Below are 23,184 nucleotides of genomic sequence, written 5' to 3'. Positions count from 1 at the left end.
GACAGCTAGTGAAAGAGCCAGGTTCTTCCCCCAAGACTTCAGGAGCTCAGGGAAGCTTCCCAGACCACTTTTAACAGTCTTAAAATGCACTTATGTTTTCAGTTTGTACCACTTCATGGAGAAGTTAGTGTACTAAGTACCGTGCCCAGTTAGAGTAGCTGCAAGCTTCAAACCAGTCGGTCTGCTCTAGGTTCTTGTCCTTGCATATTGCAGGGTACTACATGGCAGGCAGATAATTGGAGAGGTTGGTACCAAGGGAAATGTGAGCTCACGGAATGAATGGCCATCCCGTACCGCCAGAATGAAGACTATCTTTCAGACCCAGAGTTTAAAAATCCAATTCCTAGTTTATTCATCAAACATTTAGATCAGGCTGTATCTTCACCTACTCATTGATAAATGCCTTTTGAGCATAGAGTATACAACTTTTAAAACCCTCATCCAAGAAATATTTTTCTCTTAAAAGACAAATCCGGGACACAGTGAACTGGATTTTCAGTGAGCAAATGTTGGTTTACTACATCAATGTTTTCCGGGATGCTTTTTGGCCAAATGGGAGATTGGCGCCAGCGACCACAGTCCGAAGCCAAGAACAAAGTCAGGCAGCAAAACAGAGGGCCCAGCAGAAGCTGCTGGAAAACATTCCAGGTGAGGCCTGGCTTCCGATCCTGAAAAGTAGAGATGAAGAGCAAATGTCAACCCTGTTAAGGCGTTTTTCACTTATAACTCTCAGGAGACTTTATTTACAACAAGAAAAATGATCACACTTTTTTTCTTTTAAAACATGTCCTTTGCTAAGAAATTATTACTGAGAATCTTAAGAACAGTAGTGGTTATAAAATGCTTTAACTAGAAAAATGTTTTAGGGCAGATAATAAATTTTGTACTTTAAAAATCCTGCTGAAGTATACTATTTAGAGAGGTTAATTTTTAATTGGGTAGCAATGTATTAAAACTGTAGTTTGTATAAATGCCTTCTGTTGAAAAATTCTAAATAAACTTATTTTCTCTTTAAATGTTTGAAAGAACTAATCGTTCATGTTCCTCATGCCCCAGTGCCCTTTATCTGTTGCGTACACATCATGTACTGTCTCCTTCACTGGATGTGCATGGATTGTGCACTTTATCAGTAACAGCATAGAATGTAAACTTAATCTTCCAGATATGCTTCAGAGCCTTGTTGGACAGCAAAACGCCCGTCATGGTATAATAAAAATATTCAATGCACTGCAAGAAACAAGAGCCAATAAGCATCTTTTATATGTGAGTAATTTAAAGCCAACCAGAGGATCAGCTATTAATTCAGTTTTACGTTTCTGTTTACGTATGGGGGTTGATTTAAACCTTTGCATAGTTAATCATTCTTGTAACTTGTAACTCTGAACCCATTTATTTACTCTGCTTCATCTTTGTCTGTCAGTTTTTCAGTTCGGTAAAAGAAAAAGAGAAAGAGTGCTTCCAGCGTGTGCAACTTTCTCATTCTCTCATGTGAGAGATGCATGTGACATTTTTGCATGACTGCTTAATTTTCTTATTTCAGGAAAGCAGACTGTTTCCCGGCCATCTGTCTGATTATAATTAGCAATATTAACTATTGATGATGTGATAATGGCAAAGAGACCATGAAATGAATCAATCTGATATTAAATGGAGTTTATATAATATTAGTTCCATTCATTCGAGAATAGCTTGTTCTTGGAGAATCATCTCAGACCTAAAATGAGACTTTTCTCTTAGACATAAATATTTTGAGTAAATCCTTAGAGGAAAAAAAAAAAAACCACACATTTTCCTACTTTTTTTCTTCTTTCTTGGTTCAGGTGCTGATGGAACTGCTGCTAATTGAGTTGTGTCCTGAGCTGAGAAGTCATTTAGATCAACTGAAAGCTGGTCAAGTTTGAGACTGCACAAATAAACCACCAGAGAAATGTCTGTGTAACAATAGACATGAAATATTTCCCTCTTTTCCACAGAGGGCTTGATTGAGAACCATATTGATTTCTATGTTAGTTACCTCCCTCTAGTTTTGTGTGACGTGAGCAGAATTGGTTGGAGGGGGGTACTTAATGCTGTCACAGGCAACAGAAAAACACACTTCTGTTATTATTGTTTTATTTTAATAATAATATAAATAAAGTTCAACATGCTGATTGAAATACAAATGTTAATATGTGATAAGAACCTAGGAAATATTTTAAATATTTATGAAAACAGTTTTGTTTTAAAATGAAGAACTATGACTATTGTACAGTTACTTTCCTCACTGAGGACTCTGAACATTCCTGTATTATTTCATGTGTATTGAAGAACATTGTTGTGCAATGCTTTGTGGAAAGTTATCGTGAAAATTTTATTGTCTTTATTTTTACCAAAGATTTCCCATAGTTTGAAGCATTTGAAGCAATAAAATATAAAAAAATGAATCACTGAGGTGCTTACATCTCAAAAACGGGGTTGAAACACTTTGGGCAGTTCAAATATTTATCAAATACCATTTTTTTTTTGGTAAAAAGCACTATGTACATAAATACTTCTGCAAGGAAGTACAAAACTGGCTGCCTTTCTCCAGACACAGAATGAATATGTGAAAAATACGATTTTTAGTGTGAATGAGAAGAGCCAAATTCGTGCTTGAAATGATGTGTTGGGAGAGTGGGATAGGAGCTGAACTTTGAAGGATGGGCAGCAATGAGATAGGGAAACACAGGTGGGAAGTTACTTCAGGGACACGAGGGACTTGATTTATCATCAAGTCTTGTGGACTCCTCGGGGTGTTGGGTGAGATCCAGGCTACAAGTGTCGTTTTGTTATTAATAGTGGGGCCATGAACAAGTCAATCAGTTTTCACCATCTATTATGCAGTGATAATAAAACACTTTCCCTTCTGTAACTGCCGCCCCCCAGGAACATTGAAAGCAAAACTAATAGGCAAAAATTCAGTCTGAAAGCCATGAAAGAACAATATTGTATCTGTACTAAAGTGGTATTGATTATGGCATTGCTAGATCTACCTGCCAAGTCCTTGATGTGGAATGTAAGTTCTGAAAGGTAAACGACTGAAAATTAGTAAACCAAATTTTATCTTTGGGATTCTTTTAGTCACAGCTCTTTGATCCTTTTTTCAAACCAGGATGATATTTGACACTTCAGGAAAATAAAATAACAACAAAGTTGGCTGTTTATATGAGTAAGAATCATCCTTCAAAGGGATGTCGAAAAGACACATTCAGATAAGAGAAGCAACGTGAGATCACCGAACCCTGGGAACTCATCCTAACACAGTTACTGGTAATGTCTACCTTACGCGCAATTAAACCATAGCTGTTAAAAGTTTATATTGCACATGAGAAAAATAACTATTTTGAGCCCTCAGTCTTTCTTTAAGATAAATTTTAACTTTTTCATGAGATAACAGCCACAAGTACCAGCTTTATGGTAACTACAGTAAACTGGAATTTTAAATTTTATGTTGGATTCACTGAAGACAGTTAAGCGTAGTGTATCAGCACATACGACACCTGTCAAATTCCTACATCTGGGATTTCTCAGACCTATGTTTTAATGGCAGTTACAAACGTGGGCTTGACTTTGGGATGAAGAAAGACATCTATTTAGTGTGCAGTTAAAGCCAACAAGCACCGCCTTATTATGTTCCTATTTTAGGATTCCTAAAAGCTTACGGGACTGGATTCAATGTGGAGAAAAGAATACTGGCTGGCAATTTAGATCGTCAAATGGTTGAAGGAATATTATATATGGATGGTATTAAGAGAACAAGAGTGAAGCAAGCGGGTTTATATTGTAGAAGGAGATTTAAGCTAGGTATTATGAAATCTTAGTCATGGACTTGATATATTGAACCATTTAAGTGGGGGAGAATAGAGAGTCTTGAGGAGAGGTTTTAAAAGAAAAGGATTAGTTTTCAGGGATGGTTTAAGTTTATATGTCTTAAGAGATTTAAGGGAGAAGTATGTGATCCTTTGAGGGTATCACACAGATCTAAGTCTACGGAAATTGCTTTCCTTTATAATAGAGACAAAATGAAGTTCAAGTAATATAGAAAAACCAGAGCACAAAACAAGAACAAGTAATTTTCTGCCATACAAAAACTTCTTTAGTGACTGGTACACGCGTATTAATTATACTAAGATGAGATCTTGTTTAGATCCTCTTTTGGAAAAGATGATTGTGATTTATAAAATAAAGCCACATCAGCTTAGATATGTCCACAGAGAAGGTGTTGTGAAGGTATCTTTAAGACATTGTTTCCAGTGTATCTGTTTGACAGAAGTACACTGCTATACTATCTTGTCCATCTGGATCCTATGATTTATATTATCAACTTTTATCTTCATAGGTCTCATTAATATAAGGAGCCGCTCGCTAATTAAATTTTTAGCATATTCAGTTATGGTTCTTATATTGATAGATGATTTAATTGAGATTTTTTTCATATTTTATCTTGCTTTGAAATGCATCTAAGGTTTTTTAAATCTAGAAAATGAGCCTAATCATAAAGAAACATCTTGCTTAACTGATTATCTTATCAGGAATATAGCAGTGATTTTACTCATTAAGATCTCTAAGGGGAGATGTGGAGAGGCAAGATTCTAAGCAAATTCTTAAACCTACTTTTTTTGAAGTTTATAATAAGTTAACCAATTACCTATAAGAATCTCTCTTAAGAATACAAGATGTCCCAAAAGACTTAGTGCAGTCTTAGTTTTAATTTCTTCAGAAGTATAAATGCTACATGAATTTATTTAAAAACATTATTTGAAAGTTTATTTAAATTTTTTTATTTATTACTTTTGTGAACAAGTGAACACAACAAATAAAGGAACCACAAAATGAAAGAAAAAATTAATAATCTATCCAAAATTCACAAAACTAAGGGTGAAAGGAATTTAAGGAATTAAACTTGAAAGTGGTGTTTTTTATGTTTGTAGCATTTATATTTCTGAAGGAATTACAGCTAAGACTGCACTGAGTCTTTTAGACACTCTATTTAAAGAAAAGAAAAAGGTATTTGCTTTGTGGAATGGTTTTCCGTATTTGAGGTGATCTAGGCCAGTTTGTAAGCTAAGAGCTGGATCTTTAAGGGCTCTTTTTGGAATCTGATCCTATAGCTAGGTTTCAAGTTGCAAAATTAGAGATTTAAGAACGAAGGTAACATGTCATCAGTAAAATACCCAGGATAATGTAACTTGGGATTCAGAAGATAACAAAACATAGCTCCTATAAAAATACACACATTCTGAGGTGTTAGGGTTGATGATCTTTGTTGAAATGCATTATGGTCTAAATTCTTTGACGAATAAGTAAACAGTGAAGTTCATCTGCCAATGCAGCATTCAGACGACAAGCCTGAAAGTCAAAGATAAAGAGTCCGTTATTTAGATACATTTTGAATTGTTAGGTCTTACTAAAACTTTAAAAAAAGGCTTTGGTTTGTTTTTAAGAACTACAATGAATTTCAAGGGAATGTCTTAGTTATGACACATTTCTATTTTGATTTCTTGATAAAGGAAGTTCAAATTAGCCTATGCAAAAAAGATCACACTGAAAATAACCATGTTACTGTCACATGAAAGAGAAAACTTTATCAGTGCCAAAGGATAAAGGGAATTTACACACTGATGATAGTGTTCTGGGTTATGAATTATTAAAATAAATAACATGGAAAACACTGGCATTTGGTCTCAAACTTGCTATTATCTTATTATATGAATAGCAGCAACTATGACAATTTTATTTTAAAATAACATTTTATTATGATAAAGTAAATAGCAAGAAGTAATAGTGAATATAACTGCATAGAATGTCAAGAACTTGGAGGAGACATTGGAGGTTATCTCATCCACACCTGACTCCATGTAGTAGTTGTCCCTTCAAGACCCATGACAGTTGGTCACTAGATAGTTGCTTGGTTGCTAAGTTGCCATCTTATAGGAAAAAGTGTTGTTTTTGTTTATTTCCCGAGCAGTTGTATTAGAAGATTTTTCTTTATACTAAGCTAAAATTTCCCTCTGTGTACTTTAGAATCAATGAAGGGGTCCTAGGAGAATATATGAAGCTGGTTTCGTGGAGACCCTGAGAGGCAAAGTAGTTGGCAGTCGCCTCATATACAGGATTCCAGATCCTCCACTGGCGTGCTACTTTTGAATTCTCTACATTTTTAAAAGCATCCTCTGTAAAATACAATGGCCAAAATTGAGTAATGAGGATATTATCTCCTACAATGTGGAAAATAGTTTTAAGATTACAGTCTGTTTGTTTGGCTGTTTTATTTGGGATGAATATATACCACATTTCAGAATATTTTTGACCCAGAATTTTCTCTGCTTATATTTATTTAGAAAGGCCATGATGGATAGCACAGAATCTGAAATTGACTTGGATTGGAAATTGGTATAATATAGAGCATTTAGATTTTTTAAAAAGTTAAAGACAGCTGTTTTTCTTACTGGTAGAATGGTGTAGTGGTAAATCTCTCAAACATCAGTTGTATTTGTATACTGTGTTCCCATATTTATGTGTTGATATGGGCTTAATGCTCTGGAAATTTTAATTTTAAACAATTTAGGGTTTCCAAAGTTGCCCGCACATTGGAGTCCCCTGGAAAGCTCATGATTTGATTGTTCCGAAATAAGACCTGGGCTTGGGAATTTTTAAAAGATCCCCAGGTGATTTTATTTTATTTTATTTTATTTTATTTTTTAATTTTTAAAAGATTTTACTTTTTTTGAGAGAGAGAGCAAGAAAGAGCACCAGCAGGGGGTGGGGGGAAGAGGGAGAAGGAGGAGCAGACTCCCTGCTGAGCAGGGAACCGGGGTGATCCCAGGACCCAGGATCATGATCTGAGGCAAAGGCAGATGCTTAACCCACTGAGCCACCAAGGCGCCCCTCCCCAGGTGATTTTAATGTAGACAAGTTTGGGAACCACTTGGGTACTATGGTCAGATTCAGGCAAAGGACTTAGAAAACTGTACCTTCCCTTGTTCCCCTGCTCCAGCTAAACAGCTTGTGTACCCACGAATTGCTTTATAAATTTTAAGAAGACATAATTGTAGTTTGGATTTCATGGTGTCATGGACCTAAGGCATGCACAGTTTTTATTGTATTTATTTTTTTAAAACTTTACTTGCAGTTACTATTCATAATGATTCCCCCTTTCCCCACTTTTTAAGTTGCGTGATTTTAGAAGTGAAATTCATTTGGAATCTAAAGCACATGAATTGAAACATGAAAAGTCTTACTTCAGCTGATTACACCAAACTCATGAATGAATATTCCTCCTAAGTGTGGTAGATGTCATACATAATATTTTTAGAAAAACTATATTTCATTAAGGTACTAGAATGAGAATAGATTCAACACTTCTGGGTGGAAGAAGACATGGACATTCTGGCTTTAAGGTCTTGGTGCTGGGCCTTAGGCTGTAGAGTAGCAGAGTGAGAGGGAATAATTTGCATCAAAATGGGACTTTTATCATCTCAGTTTAATTATGCTAATAAGAATCTGGCAGAATAGGGGCGCCTGGGTGGCTCACTCGGTTAAGCGTCTGCCTTCGGCTCATCATGATCCCAGGGTTCTGGGATTGAGTCCCTCGTCGGGCTCCCTGCTCAGTGGAGAGCCTGCTTCTCCCTCTCCCTCTGTGCTCTGCCTACTTGTGCTCTCTCTCTCTCTGTCAAATAAATAAATAAAATCTTAAAATAAAAAGAATCTGGCAGAATTGTCTGCAAACAATCCATGTGTCTGACAACCTCTCCTAGACAGGTTATCTGCACAATAGTTAAGTAGGGAAAAAAAAATACTAATCTATAAAGATGTTCAAGTCTTAACTAAAAGCTCAGAAATTTCTATTTGGGTCCATTTATATAGATTTTCAGACTTACTTACTTTAGAATAGTAGTGTTTAGCTGTTGCTTCATCCTTTGTGATACCCAAGCCAAGCTGAAGGCATCGGGCATGGTAGAAAGATGCCATGGCCATGCCCCTGATGATGAATTCCGGGAGACAGTCCGTGACCTGGGCTATCAGGGGGATGTCATGAACCTCATCGTAGTCAGCAATCCTGTTGTGATGTTTAATTGTTGAAATTAAAAAGGACATTGTTTTGGTTTACATATTTACAAATGACACGTTCAGAGATTGTCCTTGTGCCCAAAGGGATTTCCTTATTTCTCCCCGTTTGAGGACTAAGTTGTTTGTTATATGGTGAAGGGTAAATATAACAGTTAAAAACCAGGAGAAGACGAACTACCAGAGTGGTTACGTCACAGCTTCTCTGTGGTAATACTTGTCAGGCTTAATAACCACTAGAAAACAAAAAGGTTTCTTTTTTTTCTTGTCATATTAATATTTTAAGCTTAATATCACTTTGCAGATTTAAACAATGGGGAGAAAAGCATTTTCTATTTCTTTGGATCATTTATTCAAACATTGACCTGAAATTTGCACTTAAGTCACATAGGATCAGAAAACACATTAAATAACTAACACGTCCATCTTTGTTAAAAAATGGGCGATACAAAGAAGTCCTCCTTTATCACCCCCACACAAGTATGGAGAGCTGTATGAGAATGAGATCTACCCGTAATATTATGGGGAACAGGAATGTGCATAATAATGGGAAGTCTGAAAGATCTTAAGAACTGTTTAAAGTCTTGGTGTTCACCAGATGGCTACTTGGAGATTTGGGTCTTTGGGGAATCACACTTTTAAGTGGCCATGACATTGGGGGACGGAGGGTGGAACCAGGCTCTTCCATCCTACATTGTAGACGGCTGCGCCACCCTGGGCTAGCGAAGAAGAGGGGGGCCAGGAGGCGGCTCCGTCATGCATTATTGGGAGGGAAACACACTAGCATGGCCTTAGAGCCTCTCAAGAGGACATCCACATTTGTTTTTCCTGGTATGTTGCTTTTGTAAGTTATGAGCAAATAAATGTAGGAAAGTACATGGGCTCAGAGAAGAGAAATCTCCATATATTTTATAAGATGTTAATGTTCATGTCTTTTAACCATTATGCTCATTTTACAATCTTTATCAAGCTGTCTTGCAATTGTGCAGTTATAGAACATGTGGCTGAAGAGTCTAGGAAGAAATTAAAACATTTAATAAGCATTTCTGATATGCTAAACTATGTTAAGTACTTTATTTTTTTTTTAAAGATTTTATTTATTTATTTGGCAGAGAGAGAGACACAGCGAGAGAGGGAACACAAGCAGGGGGAGTGGGAGAGGGAGAAGCAGGCTTCCCGCCGAGCAGGGAGCCCGATGTGGAGCTCGATCCCAGGACCCTGGGATCATGACCTGAGCCGAAGGCAGATGCTTAATGACTGAGCCACCCAGGCGCCCCGTTAAGTACTTTATATACACTATTTTTATAATGCTATGGAAGCATGTTGTTCTTTATGAAAAAGGAAATCGATGCCCCAAAAAGTTAAACTTGATTAAGATCACTCAGCTGGCATATAGAGCAAATAGAAATCCTGAACTGATGGCATAGAAATACACTATTCAATATGGTAGCCACTAGCTACAAATGGCTACTTAAATTAATTAAAATCCAATGAAACATAACAGTTGGAGCCTCAGTGGCACGAGCCTCATTCCCAGTGCTCAGTAGCCATCCTTTTCAGTATTGCAGCAAGTTCTATCGAACAGACCTGGCATAGAACATCTAGTAGGAGGTGTTGTAAATACTTCCATCCGGCTTATTTACCTTTTGGAAAATGTAACACACTTAGTAAAAAATTTCATCTTATAGTAATACTCCACGAGATTCCCTTGAGCATAGACATTTCCACGTTCTGCTGCTTCCCGTAAGCACTGCAAGGCGGCTTCAGTATCCTGGCGGATGCCTTGTCCATAAAAATACATTAGTCCAAGTGCACCCTGGGACTCCAGATTTCCATTGCCACATGCTTCCGAGTGCCAATAAAATGCCTAAGAAAAAACACAATTTCATCTTATTTATTATTCACCAGGCAGAATTATAAGGGAATACTGGAAAGAAAAAAAATCTCTCATTACAAGATAGTACTATTAATTAATTAATCTCTAGGAAATAGTTCTAGCACCTTGAGTGTATTTCAGGTTAGCACCAATTTCACATACCTAGAAGAGAGTGCTAGGGTGAGCCCACCTGTTTTCTACCTACAATGTAGGTTAGGTCACAGTCTAGACAGTTCAGCTGTCTCAGGATCCAAGATTTTTACATTTTTCCAGAGGAAGGATCGGGAGGGTGGGAAGTAGGAAGTAAGTGTCTGCTAGGCTTTGAGACACACCAGCAATGAGGCATACCCGGGAGAGGAGAGCTGCTGATGCTGAGGGACAGTCAGCTCCAGGGGGATCTCAGAGATGGCGCCAATCGAGATCAGAGGCCACCAGGTTAAAAACTGCATGTGGTCACAAGCACATTTGCTCAATATGCAACTACAATGAACTTGAATTAGTTCAAAAAATTATTTCCAAGTGGCTGCTCAGTTATCCAAAGAGGGTCTTGGTTGCTATGTGTTTCTTGTAAGTTTAATGCCTCCTACAAGTAGGACTTCGCTCTACATTTCCTTCTCCCTATTGGATTTCTTGGAAAATGCCTCAGTCATTGATGATTAAAGAGATTATATTTCTGTAAAAATCCTAAATGGATTTAATTTGTTACTATGTTTGTGTGTGTGTGTGTGTGTGTGTGTTGTGTGTGTATTTTACTTATTAGGCATCGTTACGTTCTCAGAACAAATTAATTTTAATTTATTCACATGTAAAAGGATTTGGGCTATATTTCAGGACTCTCAGTTTTCATGGTATAATAATATTTTGTATGTGTGGCTTTTTATAGCATTCAAAATGCTCTCAACATCTGTGGACTCCTTTGGTAGAGGTGGAGACGAATAAAGCTTTTAGGAGCTTTGAGATCCTAAAATGTGAACTTCCTTTACATTTTAAAGAATTATAAGAGATCTTTAAAACTAAATACTCATTCTTCACCACCCTCCATTCAAAAAAGAAATAGTGAAATATTAATCTACATGTGGTGCTAACATTAAAAACAGATCAGTGTTACCTTTTCTAAGTCTTTAGGCTCTTTTGTTGAATAATACAATCCTAGGATACTTTGAGCCTTCACACTAGCTTTTGGATTTCCATTGTCTGCAGCAAAAAGCCACAGTCTAAAAAAGAAAGGCAAGGCAAGTTATTCTTTGTGTCAGCATTTGATTTAAAAAAAATCTTGTTCTCAGGTAACACTACCTTTCAGCTTCCTCATCTGATCGTTTGACGCCTTTCCCTTCATAATAAGCTCTTCCAAGGTTGTAGGCAGCTGCAAATTTTAAGTGTCTTGCTTTGGGACATGGAGAATCAACAATTTTCTTCATGTATTCCACTCCTTTTTCCTTCCACAAAGGAAAAGAACAAACAAAAAACCCTAGTTTTTAGTTTTACCCAAACTAAATTCTTTCTCCCAATAATATTTTAAAGTGTTCACCCTCTGACATGATGTTTGATGTCAGGACTTTGTGCCCAGACAGGATGGTTGTGCTTTAGTCTGCAGAGCTGGAAAGGAAGGGGGTGGGGGGGATACATCTCCTGAGGAGGCATTCCCAGAGCTCCAGGATATAAGGCGTTTCCCTCATTTTATAGCTTCCAGAGTTGCATTATGTTTCAATATGGTTTCTTTTCTTCTCTCCTCCCTCTGACCTTATAGCCCTTATTCTGCATGGGCATAGTTTTTAGAACTTATCAAAATATTTGAATAGCTGTAACTTCTTCCACATTTATAATTAGAGTACATTTGTGAGCTGCAAACACTGTTTTCTCTCTTCGAGCACACCAAGTATGCTCAGTGATAATTTATACCCAATATGCTAATCTTCATAGGACATCTGCATAGTCACAAAGAGCACACAGAAGACATTGCCCCCTCCAAAAAATCCATCAGACACAAACTTTCAGACATCACTCCAAAGAAGAAAACGTTTGACCATCAAACATTTTCTATATACTACATTCTAGCTTTTATCCTTCACTGCTCTCTCCCAAGTTCTGTTGCTGGCCGAACACCACAATAATAGAAGATAAAGGTGTTTGCCTTCTACTGAGTCCCAATTTATAAAGATTTATTTTTGTGAATGTGTGACATGGGTATCTGCCTTTTTTCCCCAAACCTAAGAGGGAGCTTACTGGTAGTCAAGTGATGTGATTGTGTAAATCCTTCCACAGATAGCAATGTCTAAATCTGGAGCAAACATTAAAAAATAACCAACTTTTTAAAGTAGGTTCCCAAAAAAACCCCAACTTTTTAAAGACACTGGAAGTTTACCAGACCACACACAAGTTGGAGGAGAGATTCCTCTTAAAAACTGCAAATGGAAGGGATCCATGAAGTTCAGTGAACCCCAGGCTGGATAAACAAAGTAGCTTTCAGGCATATATCATAGTCAAACTGCTGAAAGCCAAAGAAATCTTGCAAGCAGCCAGAGAAAAATGACACATCATATACAGAGAACAACTATATAATTAGTGCATCTTTTCTGACTACAAAAGAATGAAACTAGAAATAAATCACAAGAAAAAAAGGGGGGAACACATGGAGGTTAAACAACATGATACTGAAAAACCATGGGTCAACAAAGCAAAGAAGAAATCAACAAAAGATGTGGAGACAAATGAAAATGAAAACACAACATTCCCAAATATTGGGATGCAGCAAAGGCAGTTCTAAGAGGAAAATATGTAACAATGCAGGCCTACCTCAAGAAACAAGAAAAAGCTCAAATAAACGATCTAACCTTACACCTAAAGGAACTAGAAAAAGAAGAACAAAGCCCAAGGTATGTAGAAGGAAGGAAATAATTAAGATCAGAGCAGAAATAAATGATGGACTGAGAAAAATGTCAATGAAACCAAGAGCTAGCTCTTTGAAAAGATAAACATATGGCAACAAATTGAACAACCTTGAAGAAATGGATTAATTCCTAGAAACATACAATCTTCTGAAACTGAATCAAGAAGAAATAAAAAATCTGAACAGATGGATTACTAGTAATGAAATTTAATCAGTAATCAACACTAACAAAAAAGTCCAGGAACAGATGGCTTTACAGGTAAATTCTACCGAACATTTAAAGAAGAGTTAACACCTATTCTCTTCAAACTATTCCAAAAAATAGAAGAGGAAGGAAAGGTTCCATATACATCTATGAAGCTAGCATTAACCTGATACCAAAACCAGACAAAGACACCACAAAAAAAGAAAACTGCAGGCTAATATTCCTGATGAACATAGATGCAAAAATCCTCAACAAAATATTAGCAAACGGAATCCACCAATACATCAAATCAAGTGGGATTTATTCCAGGGATGGTTCAATATTCACAAATCAATGTAATACACCACATCAACAAAACAAGAGATACAAATCATATGATCATCTCAATAGATGCAGAAAAAGCATCTGATAAAATTCAAAATCCATTCATGATAAAAACTCTCAACAAAGTAGGTTTAGAGGAAGCATACCTCACCACAATAAAGGCCGTATATGAAAAACCCACAGCTAACATCTTACTCGCTGGTGAAAAACTGAGAACTTTTCCCCTAAGATCGGGAACAAGACAAGGATGTCCACTGTCACCACTTTTATTCAACATAATACTGGAAGTCCTAGCCACAGCAATCAGACAAGAAAAAGAAATATTCATTTCGTAAATAAGTTAAACTGTCACTATTTACAGATGACATGATACTATATGTAGAAAATCCTAAAGACTCCACAGAAAACTACTGGAAGTAATAAATGAAGTCAGTAAAGTTGCAGGATATAAAATTAATACTCAGAAATTAGTAGTATGTCTATACACTAACAACAAAACAGCAGAGAAATTAAGAAACTCCATTTACATGGGGTGCCTGGGTGGCTCAGTAGGTTAAGGTCATGATCCCAGGGTCTCTGCTCAGCGAGGAGTCTGCTCCTCCCTCTCCCTCTGCCCCTTATGCTTATGATGTCTCTTATGTGCTCTTTCTCTCTTTCAAATAAATAAATCTTAAAAAAAAACAAACCCAAAAGACTAGTTCAGTTAGTATACTGAAGTGTGCAGAGATGGCTGAGGAAGTCGGGTCCAGGCTACCGAAGGAGGTTTCCTAACGTTGCTCATGTTGTTACCTCCATTGGAATGCCATTCCTGACCTTATATGCTGTTCTTGTCTCCTGAGTCAGCCCATGTCAGCTGTTCTGTGAAAACTCCCCCGCGCCCCCCTCCCCATTTGTGCCCAGTACGCGTGTCTGTCTCAGTCCAGTACTCACAACAGCACTCATAGTTGTTCTCAGACTATGCGTTCCTTCTCATACTTATCTTTGCTTCCCCAGCATCTCAGACTGTTCCTGCCTCCTAAATGTTTGTGGAACAAAAGAGTGAGTGAATAATACAATGAATCCAACTAAACCAGAGCTGCATAAGTCACAGGAGTAAGCACGTACCTTGGGGATGGTAAGGGTAGGTGCTCATAGCGCAAAAAATAGAGACATATTTTTTTCGCTGCTTTTGTGTCCTTTAGGCCAATTCCAATGATGACAGTGACCCCAGTGAATGGTACCAGTGCACAAAGAAACTCCGCTGCCTTAAGTAGTAGGATCTGTGTGTGTTTTGAGCATCGGATTTGTAGGTGAACTAGATGTGGACTCAAAGGGACCAGGAGATGCTTACTAAACATCAAGGGAGAGATAGGCAGTTGGCAGTATGGATCTCAGCATGAGGTTCTGGGGTGAAGACAATTTGGAAGTCTTTTAAAAGTATAGGTAATGTTAGCCGTGGGGCTGGATGAGCTGAGAGAGTAAAGGGGGGCAGCAGGGGCCTAGGTTCTGACACACTTCAACATGTAGAAGAGAAGCACCTAGCAAAGGACAGAGGGGCAGCTATGAAGAGGTGAACAGGGAAAATTATATTCCAAACATAGAAGATTGGTGCGCCTGGGTGGCTCAGCCAGTTAAGCGTCTGCCTTCGGCTCAGGTCATGATCCCAGGGTCCTAGGAACAAGCGCCGCATTGGGCTCCCTCCCTGCTCCACGGGAAGCCTGCTTCTCCCTCTGCCTGCCACTCCCCCAGCTTGTGCTCTGTCTCTCTCTCTGTCAAATAAATAAAATCTTAAAAAACAACAACAAAAACCCCAAACAATAGAAGCTGATGGAAAGAGGCTTATAAAGCATGGGAGAGAATCTTAGACACCGAGAGGAAGATGTTTCAAGAAGGGTATGGTCAACTGTGTTCAATTCACGGTAAGGGCAATGTAGTCCTGCATTCTACATGTTATTATGCTTTTAACAGGCTAAGCTATAAATAGGTTAAAATAAAATACCTTGTATTTAATGGAAATATTCATTTTTTCATCATTTATTTCATATGCTATGATTATAAAAGAGTACAAATTAAGAATTTCAGGAATTAAAGTGTAGTCCCCATTGTTAACTTAATACAACATAAAGTCAGGAAGGAAGACACTGGATGCTAGTGCCTTCTGTTACTTTACATGTTGTTCAATCTCGTTGACAACCTGTGAGTTAGGTGAATGGGTTTTATTTTGTATGCTGCCTCCAGTGGATTGAATTGGTAATGTCACCTTAAAGCTGTATATTGATTAAAATTCTGCTATGTCTGGATACAGCTAGAAAGGGGGCCGTGATCAATTATCCAGGATGGCCATGGCCAGGGGTGCAGGGAAATGGCAGATGTATCTCTAACTTAGGCTTATTTATCCTCATTTTACAAATGAGGAAACTAGAGCCCAGAAATAATTTCCCCAAGATCATACTGCTTGTAAGCAGTGAAGATTTGAAAGCCTACGACTTTTCACAAATTGTTAATAGACCATTATGGAAAGAGCAGCTTTGCTAGTGAACACAGAGAAACAAACTTCTGAACATCTTTGAAAAATTTAAAAGTAAATTCCCAATTCTTATTTGATAGTGTGTGAAATTTCCTTGTAAGATGAGACCAAAAAAAATAAATAAATAAAAAATAAAGCCCCTAAAGAATAGAAAAAATTGTAATACTGATCTCCAAACCTCATAGCTTAGTTTATTCTTTCTTTTATCTTCAAACATGCACAGATAAATGAGGCCTAGAAATATTAATTATTATATTATTATATAAATATTAATTATGCAGGTATTAAAATGATAGTATAGATTATATTTATTGACAAGGAGAAGGACATTCAAAATACATTGTTAGGTGAAAAAGGATATTAAAAAACATTATAGTATGGTCCTACATTGAAAAAATGTATACATACACATATATACATACACACACATATATATATATACAGATATATATATAATTTGCATGGAGCAGTACATGGAAGAATATACTTTAAAATAATAACCAGGTTTATATTTGATAGCAGAATTTGGTGATCCTATTTTTGCTTATTTTCTAACTTTTTTCCATGTTCATGTAGCTTTGGAATAATTTTTTTTTTATTATGTTAGTCACCATATATTACATCATCAGTTTTTGCTGTAGTGTTCCATGATTCATTGTTTGCGTATAACACCCAGTGCTCCATTCAGTACGTGCCCCCTTTAATACCCATCACCAGGCTCACCCATCCCCCCCTCCCCTCTTTGGAATAATTTTTAAAAATAAAGGAAAACATTTTAAAACAAAAGTGTTATTGACAGTCAATGGTAGCAAGGAGGTGGCAAAAAGAAATTTTGTTTTTCACATAAATGTAAAAATGACTACTGCTATCCTTTAAACGCTAAAAGGACAGATACTATTAAAATATAAGTATAGAAATATATTATTAAAATATAAATAATTTTAATTCTATCAAATAATCCATTAACAATGAGATCTTAAACACTGTGAACAAAACAGTAACTTACAGCGTCTGTAGGTGTCCCCAGCCCGTCATAATACATTACTCCTAGCTGGTAAGTTGCTTGATGGTCTTTTTCCTTGATTTCTTCAAACTGTTCTAATGCTTCTTCATACCATCCCTAAAAGCTCCCAGGAAATATTGAATTATTTTTATTATTACCTCAAAGTAATCCCAAATACTTAATTCCCACCTAAATCTAGCTAGGAGCACCAAATATAACAAAAGACAACAAATTTATGGAATTTGCAAGTATGGCATTGACAACAGTCAACATACTATAAAATCAATAAAATAGACCTGAATATGGCAACTGAAGGAAGTGACCAGGAAAAATATGGGCGAGACTCTCTTTTGCTTTCACTCGTACTTTTGGATATTGCCAAACTTCTCCTAAAATGATAGCCCAGCCTTCTGCTCAATCCATCCTGCTATATCCCCCAGCCACTCCTGGAGTTTGAGAAACTTCAGAGTTGGGGCCAGAGCATCAGAGAAAATGTGGACATCAGGATATCCATTATTATTAAATATCCACTATTATGATGGCTCGTGTCCTCCAGGGTTGCAGTTCTCCAGCTAGGGAGAAGACATGGAAAAACAAATGTGATTCTCTAAAATTATCTTTCTCCCCTACTTCCTATAGAAACCTACATATTTTAAGGCTCCTTAGCAGTTCTATGATCTGATGCTAAGGTGTGAAGGACTAATGGGGCTTATATCTTAATCCACCAGGGAAAATGCCTTGCACTGAAGACTGAATCCTTTGTGATCGTGGAAAGAAAGTCTGTTATTGAGCTGGAAGGTTATTACTTAGGAAGAGCAGACCAGAGAAAAACAACTTCTGGAAGACACAAAAGCACCTGAATTCCTTTTTTCATAAACTATAATGAATCAACAAATTGATAAAACTAATAAAAACTGCACCAAAATACTAAGAAATATTAATTTTAAAGAACACATAATAATGAGTTAATGACCTAGCTGTTAAGACTCATTCTCCTTTCTGGCTAATGTTTGGCTAGATGTGAGAGAGCTGGAAAAGTTAGAATACGCTCTAGGAAGGAAGAGAAAGGAGGTCCTGTTAGTTTTCATGATTTTCAATACAATCTACATGCTGGAAAATCTCAAATACATACTTTCAACCCAGACTTCTCTTTAGAGATCTAGACTCTTAATGGCTAAGTTTCTACTTTGAAACCTGTCTACTTGGATGACTAATGGACATCCGAAACACAATATGTATAAAACCTGAACTATTGATTGTCCTCTCAAAATTCACCCTCCCCACTCCTCTATTTTTCAGCCCATGATGCTCTTATTTGTGTCTCCAAAATAAATCCAGGACCAGCTTCCACTGCTGCCACTCTGATCAATACCAGCAAGCATCCTCTCTTGCCTAAAGTAGTATGATTTCTCCCCTAAACTGGTCTTGGTTCCATGCTTGCCTTCTAATCTGTTCATCACGGACTCAAAACCCTTGAATATCTTCTTACTACAATTTAAACAAAGCTCATCTAAAGCCATTCTCTGCCTTGCTTATTACCACATTAGTCTCAATTCCTAGAGCTCACAGAGCTCCCCCTCATCTCTGAAACATTGCATTTTCTCCCCTCTGCCTGGAATGCACTTGCACCGGGCTGTGTGCCCTGCTCGTTGCCTTTTCTTCAAATTAGTTTCAACCACAGGTCTTTCCACCCTCTCCCTAAGTTATTCTCTATCATGGTACCCAGTTAATGGCTCTCATAGTACTCCTCCTTATTTGTAATGATGTATTCATTTATTTCCTTTCCCCTAGCAGACTGTAAGTTTCATGAAATGGGAACCATTCTGGTCCCCTTGTCACGATAGAGTCTGAGCTTAGCATGATAATAGTAAACACCTATAAAACACTTATTAGGTGCCAGGCCCTGTTAGTAATATTTCTACAATGAATACCTCCTCACAGTAGCTCTAGGAAACACACATTATCACCCCCCTTTTACAGATGAAGAAACTGAAACTCTTAAGAGTTGAAGTCTTTGTGTCCAAGGCTACACAGTTAACAAGTAGTAAGAATCATACCTGACCTGATGCCCAAAGCTGAGAGATCATTCTCTTAACCTATGCTAGCCTCATGGTGACAGGTGCATGATGAGTCCTCAACAAATATTTGTTGCCAGAAGAAATGATGGCACCATCAGATTTAAGAGTAAGTGGGATATAGGTTAATAGCTGCCCAAATAGTCAGTGAGTGGTGAAGGGATTGGGGACAGTTGGTCCATTTTCACATCTCCCCGTGGGGGTCAATGAAGGACTGCTGCTATATATATTCTATGCTTTGCACAGTTTCTCCTACATCTGCCCCTCAGGATGCCTCAGCATAATGTGGAGAAAGAGGGAAGTTCCCTCCTACCTCTAGAGAGGAACATATAAAGCCTCTAAGTACTAGGTAAGAATCAGGGTCTTTAGTTGTTATTCATATGAAAAAATTTTTATAAATGATATTATTTGGGGCAAAAATATAAAAATTATATATATATATAAGTGTATATTATATTTTTAATTTCTAGTATGAGAATGGATTATATACCAGAATGACTCCTATAAATGACTCATTAGAACGACTTTTATGAGGAAGGTCAAATATCTCCTTAATCTTGTACTTAAAGCCACAACCAAAGCCTAGGGAATTTACCAGAATTCCCTCTGCATAACAATGTAAGAAACTCTATGGGAAATTTTGCTATGAGGATCCAACAACAGCATTATATGATATGAAAAACAGGAAAAATGAAATAAGATAAAAACAGAGAGGGAGGCAAACCGAGACTCTTAACTCTAGGGAACAAATTGAGGGTTACTGGAGGGGAAGGGGGTAATTGAGTGATGGGCATTAAGGAGGGCACTTGATGTAATGAGTATTGGGTGTTCTATGCAACTGATGAATCACTAAATTGTACCCCTGAAACTAATAATACACTATATGTTAATTAAACTGAATTTAAATAAATTTTTTAAAAAGAAAACAAGCAGGAAATGATACCTCTTCAAAATATAGTTGGCCTCGGAGGAAATATGCCATAGCATCCCCTCTTCTTATTCTTTCCTTCAAGAGCTGCAATGCCTTATCCACCAAATTCGCATGGCTGTAACGATCTGGTTTTTAAAAGGTAAAGAATTCCATCTTTATTCATACGATACGAATTTCCTCTCTTGAAGTCATGAATTATATAGAACTCATCTGGCTCTGTTTATACTAGTTTCCTTCCTAGTTCTCATTCATAAAACTGGCCTTCTTAGCTCAAGGGAAAAACATGATCACTGCACCTAACACCGTGCCTTGTATAATCATAAAATATGTGTTGATTGGTTCCCAAACCAACCCTGTTTACTACGAGGCAGGAGCTCTAGCAATGCAGTCTGTGTGTAGTTCTTTACGCAAAGCTACCCTGTGGATTAGTGAAATTCTTAATTTGAGCTTTAATTAGAACTACTCCAACCAAATGAGCTAGTAACCATTCCCAATTTAGTATTAGTAAGTCTATAGAAACAAAAGGGTAGCTTTAAATGCCACTTTGAAGTAAAGTATGGCATTGTTTTCTTTAATAGAAATGACATCTGGCTTCTCTTTTCCAGAAGGGTGTCCTAAAGTCCTAAGAGTAAAACCAGGATTGGAATCTAATTATGAGACTTCTCCACTGATGATTTGCTACCAGACGAGCAGCAATTTCTCAGATTCTTACAGGAAAGCTAAAAAGGACTGTAAAGTTAACCACTTCCTCGACAGCAGTTCAGACTCCTATTTCTTGTCTTTTTTTCTCTGGTGTACAGAATTGACTTTTAGTGAGAATATTATCAGAATTTGTACCAGTCTTTTCCTTCCTCCATTGGAACAATTTTGGGTTCTTAGCACCATACTGGAATAGAGAGGCATAAAAGGGGTTCTTGGGCAACTTCTCACTGGTCAACTTCATCCTGTTTCCACAATGTGTATTCTGTAAACATGAATAAAAAACAAGATAGTAGAAATGTCTTCCTCCAGAAAAAATGCAAAAAGACTCCATTATCCCTTGGCACTCGTTATAAAAATCAACCTCCCCGCATTTGCCTAGGGATAGGGCAGCAAACTACCAGCTCCGGGATGTGCACATTCTTTCTGAGGAAACAGGGCCATCCGTAGCTACGAGAGGCACAGCATCCTCCGTGTCTGCTTCCACAGCATGGGATGAATGATGAGAGCCATTTGCAAGTCCTCTCTGGCTGTGAGTTCACATCTGCAGTGGCTTATGTCACCTACCATACCTGCCACTAGCAGGAATTGGGGACCCTGCCCATAGAGTTCTTGTGCACTGGTACTTTGCCTTGTAACTGAAGCTCATGACACTCATTCATTTCAAATTAAAACATCTGTCTCTTTTACCTGGGAATACACTTTATTTTAGTTGTGTTGTTCAGTTTTATCTTCCCGTCTGTATTGTTTTGCCATGTTATAAGATGGATCACAGTTGAATGGAAAATCAAAGCCTTCATATAAAATGTAGAGGCCACCGCATTTGGGATGAAGGAGTCCAGGGTGGCCCAGGCTGAGGGTAGTGAGACAGCAAACTCAGTTGTTGCTATGCTTGTTTGTTTACTCCTTGGCATTCTACTGTTACAGCTGACTTTAACCAATCAGGAACAAGCTTCCAGTAAAGGTTCCTGATTGGTGGTGAAGAGAAGAACTCAGGAGTTCTTCAGTGTGATTGGAAAGCTGCATTTATACTATTATGTGAAACTATTTTGGACAATAAATTGCTTCATTAAGAAGAATGAAGTGCAGACAAGGGAAATAATTCAGTATATCAGGGAGAGAAAAAAGAAAAACAAACCACTGCAGTATCTTTGTCATTTTGGAAGAACCATTTAATCTGCTAAAAAGTCAACTTCCTCATCTCTAGTTTGGACTATAAGTAGTTTGAACTAGAGGATTTCCAAATGTCTGTTGCTAGATATATAAAATTTTTTGATTTTATGATTCCCAAAACCTTTTGTTTGTATTAGTGAATGTAAAATTTAGTTTCCAATGAGCTTTGGGGTGAAGCAATAATAGGGAAAGTATTTAGAAGCAAACCAATTCAAATAGGATGATATGGATAGCATTATCAATTTACTGAGAAACTGGTTATAGAAGTTTTTATTATACTGAAGACATCAACCTGTGTGCTATTTTATCCAAAAAGGCTAAGAAAAAACTTGGCATATTCAAGAAGGTCACTGGAAATGAAGCAAGTCAAGAAACACTACCCTACCTTCTTTGAATTCATGTTGCTCTCTGTGGTTACAATACTGCACATAGTTTTTGTTGTTGAAGTTTAAAAGAAGCGTTGGAGAGGGTCTAGAAAACATAAGCAAAGGTTGATTGAGCTCTTACTTAAATGCCAGGTTTGTTCTAGGTGCTTCACAGGCAGTAACTCCTACAAAACTATGAGATAGGAGCTATTATGAGGCCCTTTTAACCTATAAGGACACTGAGGAGGTTAAGTAACTTGCCCAAGGTCACAGGGCTAGGAAGTGGGACAATTGGGACACCCCAGCACCATTGCACCTCATCATTATTCTATACTGTTCTCCAAAAACTGAGACTAATATGATTTTTCTAAATGGCAGGACTCCTGTAAGAGAATACACCCAAATCTAGAACTTTTTAATTTTAGAAAACGAGATATGAGAAGATTTTAAAAAGGAAAGTTTGAGTTTATTTCTGTCAAATCTTGGGATTAGATATAAAATCATCATTTGAAACTTGACAACTGTTTGCATCACATGCTGTGAATTTTAAAAATTCTCTAATAAAAATTGTAGACATTAAATGATGATACAGAATCTGAAGGAAATCCATAATTTTAAAGGGAAGTGTCGGTGTAGTGGATGTTGATGGTGCCCTTCCCTGATCCTCTTTACTAGCCCCATCTCCAGCTGCTGTGAGTGTTAATTGAAAATGACTCACATCTGTTCCTTCTTTCTTTGTCCCCTGCCAAACATGAGTCCCCTCAGTCCTGGACACTTTGCTCCCTCCTTCTTAGAGACTGGTCACTGGCGTGAGCACTTGCAAGGACAGTTCCTATTGAGAGACACAATTTACCATGAGTCTTGAGCATTCTGGCACATTCTTGCTGGGTATGTCAAGAACACAGGCCATGACTGCTTTTTACATGGGCCATTTCTCAGGGTTATGTTTGCAGTGAGTATCCTTGAGGGATAGGGTAATATCTCCCCGCAGATAAAGAACAGGCTTGTTTTTTTTAAAAAGTACTAAATCCTGCCCCCTCCTCCAATGCTTAGTT

At 37.4% G+C, this 23,184-nt stretch overlaps 2 protein-coding genes across 5 annotated transcripts in view; one reads left to right on the top strand and one right to left on the bottom strand.

Annotated features, from left to right (window-relative positions):
* SNX25 (sorting nexin 25) overlaps window positions 1-2,423 on the top strand; it is a 133,403-nt gene extending 130,980 nt beyond the window's left edge. For all 4 annotated transcript variants that reach the window (XM_032413637.1, XM_032413635.1, XM_032413636.1 and 1 more), the window contains 3 exons: window positions 467-648; window positions 1,163-1,263; window positions 1,821-2,423. In XM_032413637.1, the coding sequence (XP_032269528.1) occupies window positions 467-648; window positions 1,163-1,263; window positions 1,821-1,901 (364 nt within the window). In that variant the 3' untranslated portion in view covers window positions 1,902-2,423. The remainder of the gene's footprint in view (window positions 1-466; window positions 649-1,162; window positions 1,264-1,820) is intronic.
* An 86-nt stretch (window positions 2,424-2,509) lies between these two features.
* On the bottom strand, window positions 2,510-22,957 carry LRP2BP (LRP2 binding protein). The gene is made up of 10 exons (XM_032413645.1): window positions 22,848-22,957; window positions 22,150-22,235; window positions 20,730-20,856; window positions 19,905-20,017; window positions 16,890-17,003; window positions 11,255-11,397; window positions 11,070-11,175; window positions 9,729-9,952; window positions 7,903-8,077; window positions 2,510-5,367 (listed from the first exon to the last, which is right to left on the bottom strand). The coding sequence occupies exons 2-10, from the start codon at window positions 22,192-22,194 to the stop codon at window positions 5,302-5,304; spliced, it is 1,113 nt and encodes a 370-aa protein (XP_032269536.1). The 5' UTR covers window positions 22,195-22,235; window positions 22,848-22,957; the 3' UTR covers window positions 2,510-5,301.
* Between the last annotated feature and the right edge of the window lie 227 nt (window positions 22,958-23,184).

Source organism: Phoca vitulina, unplaced genomic scaffold (assembly GCF_004348235.1).
Source record: "Phoca vitulina isolate PV1807 unplaced genomic scaffold, GSC_HSeal_1.0 scaffold15, whole genome shotgun sequence".
Lineage (NCBI taxonomy): Eukaryota > Metazoa > Chordata > Mammalia > Carnivora > Phocidae > Phoca > Phoca vitulina.
The sequence above is the reverse complement of the archived record's forward strand: the minus strand, read 5'-3'. Positions and strand labels throughout refer to the sequence as shown.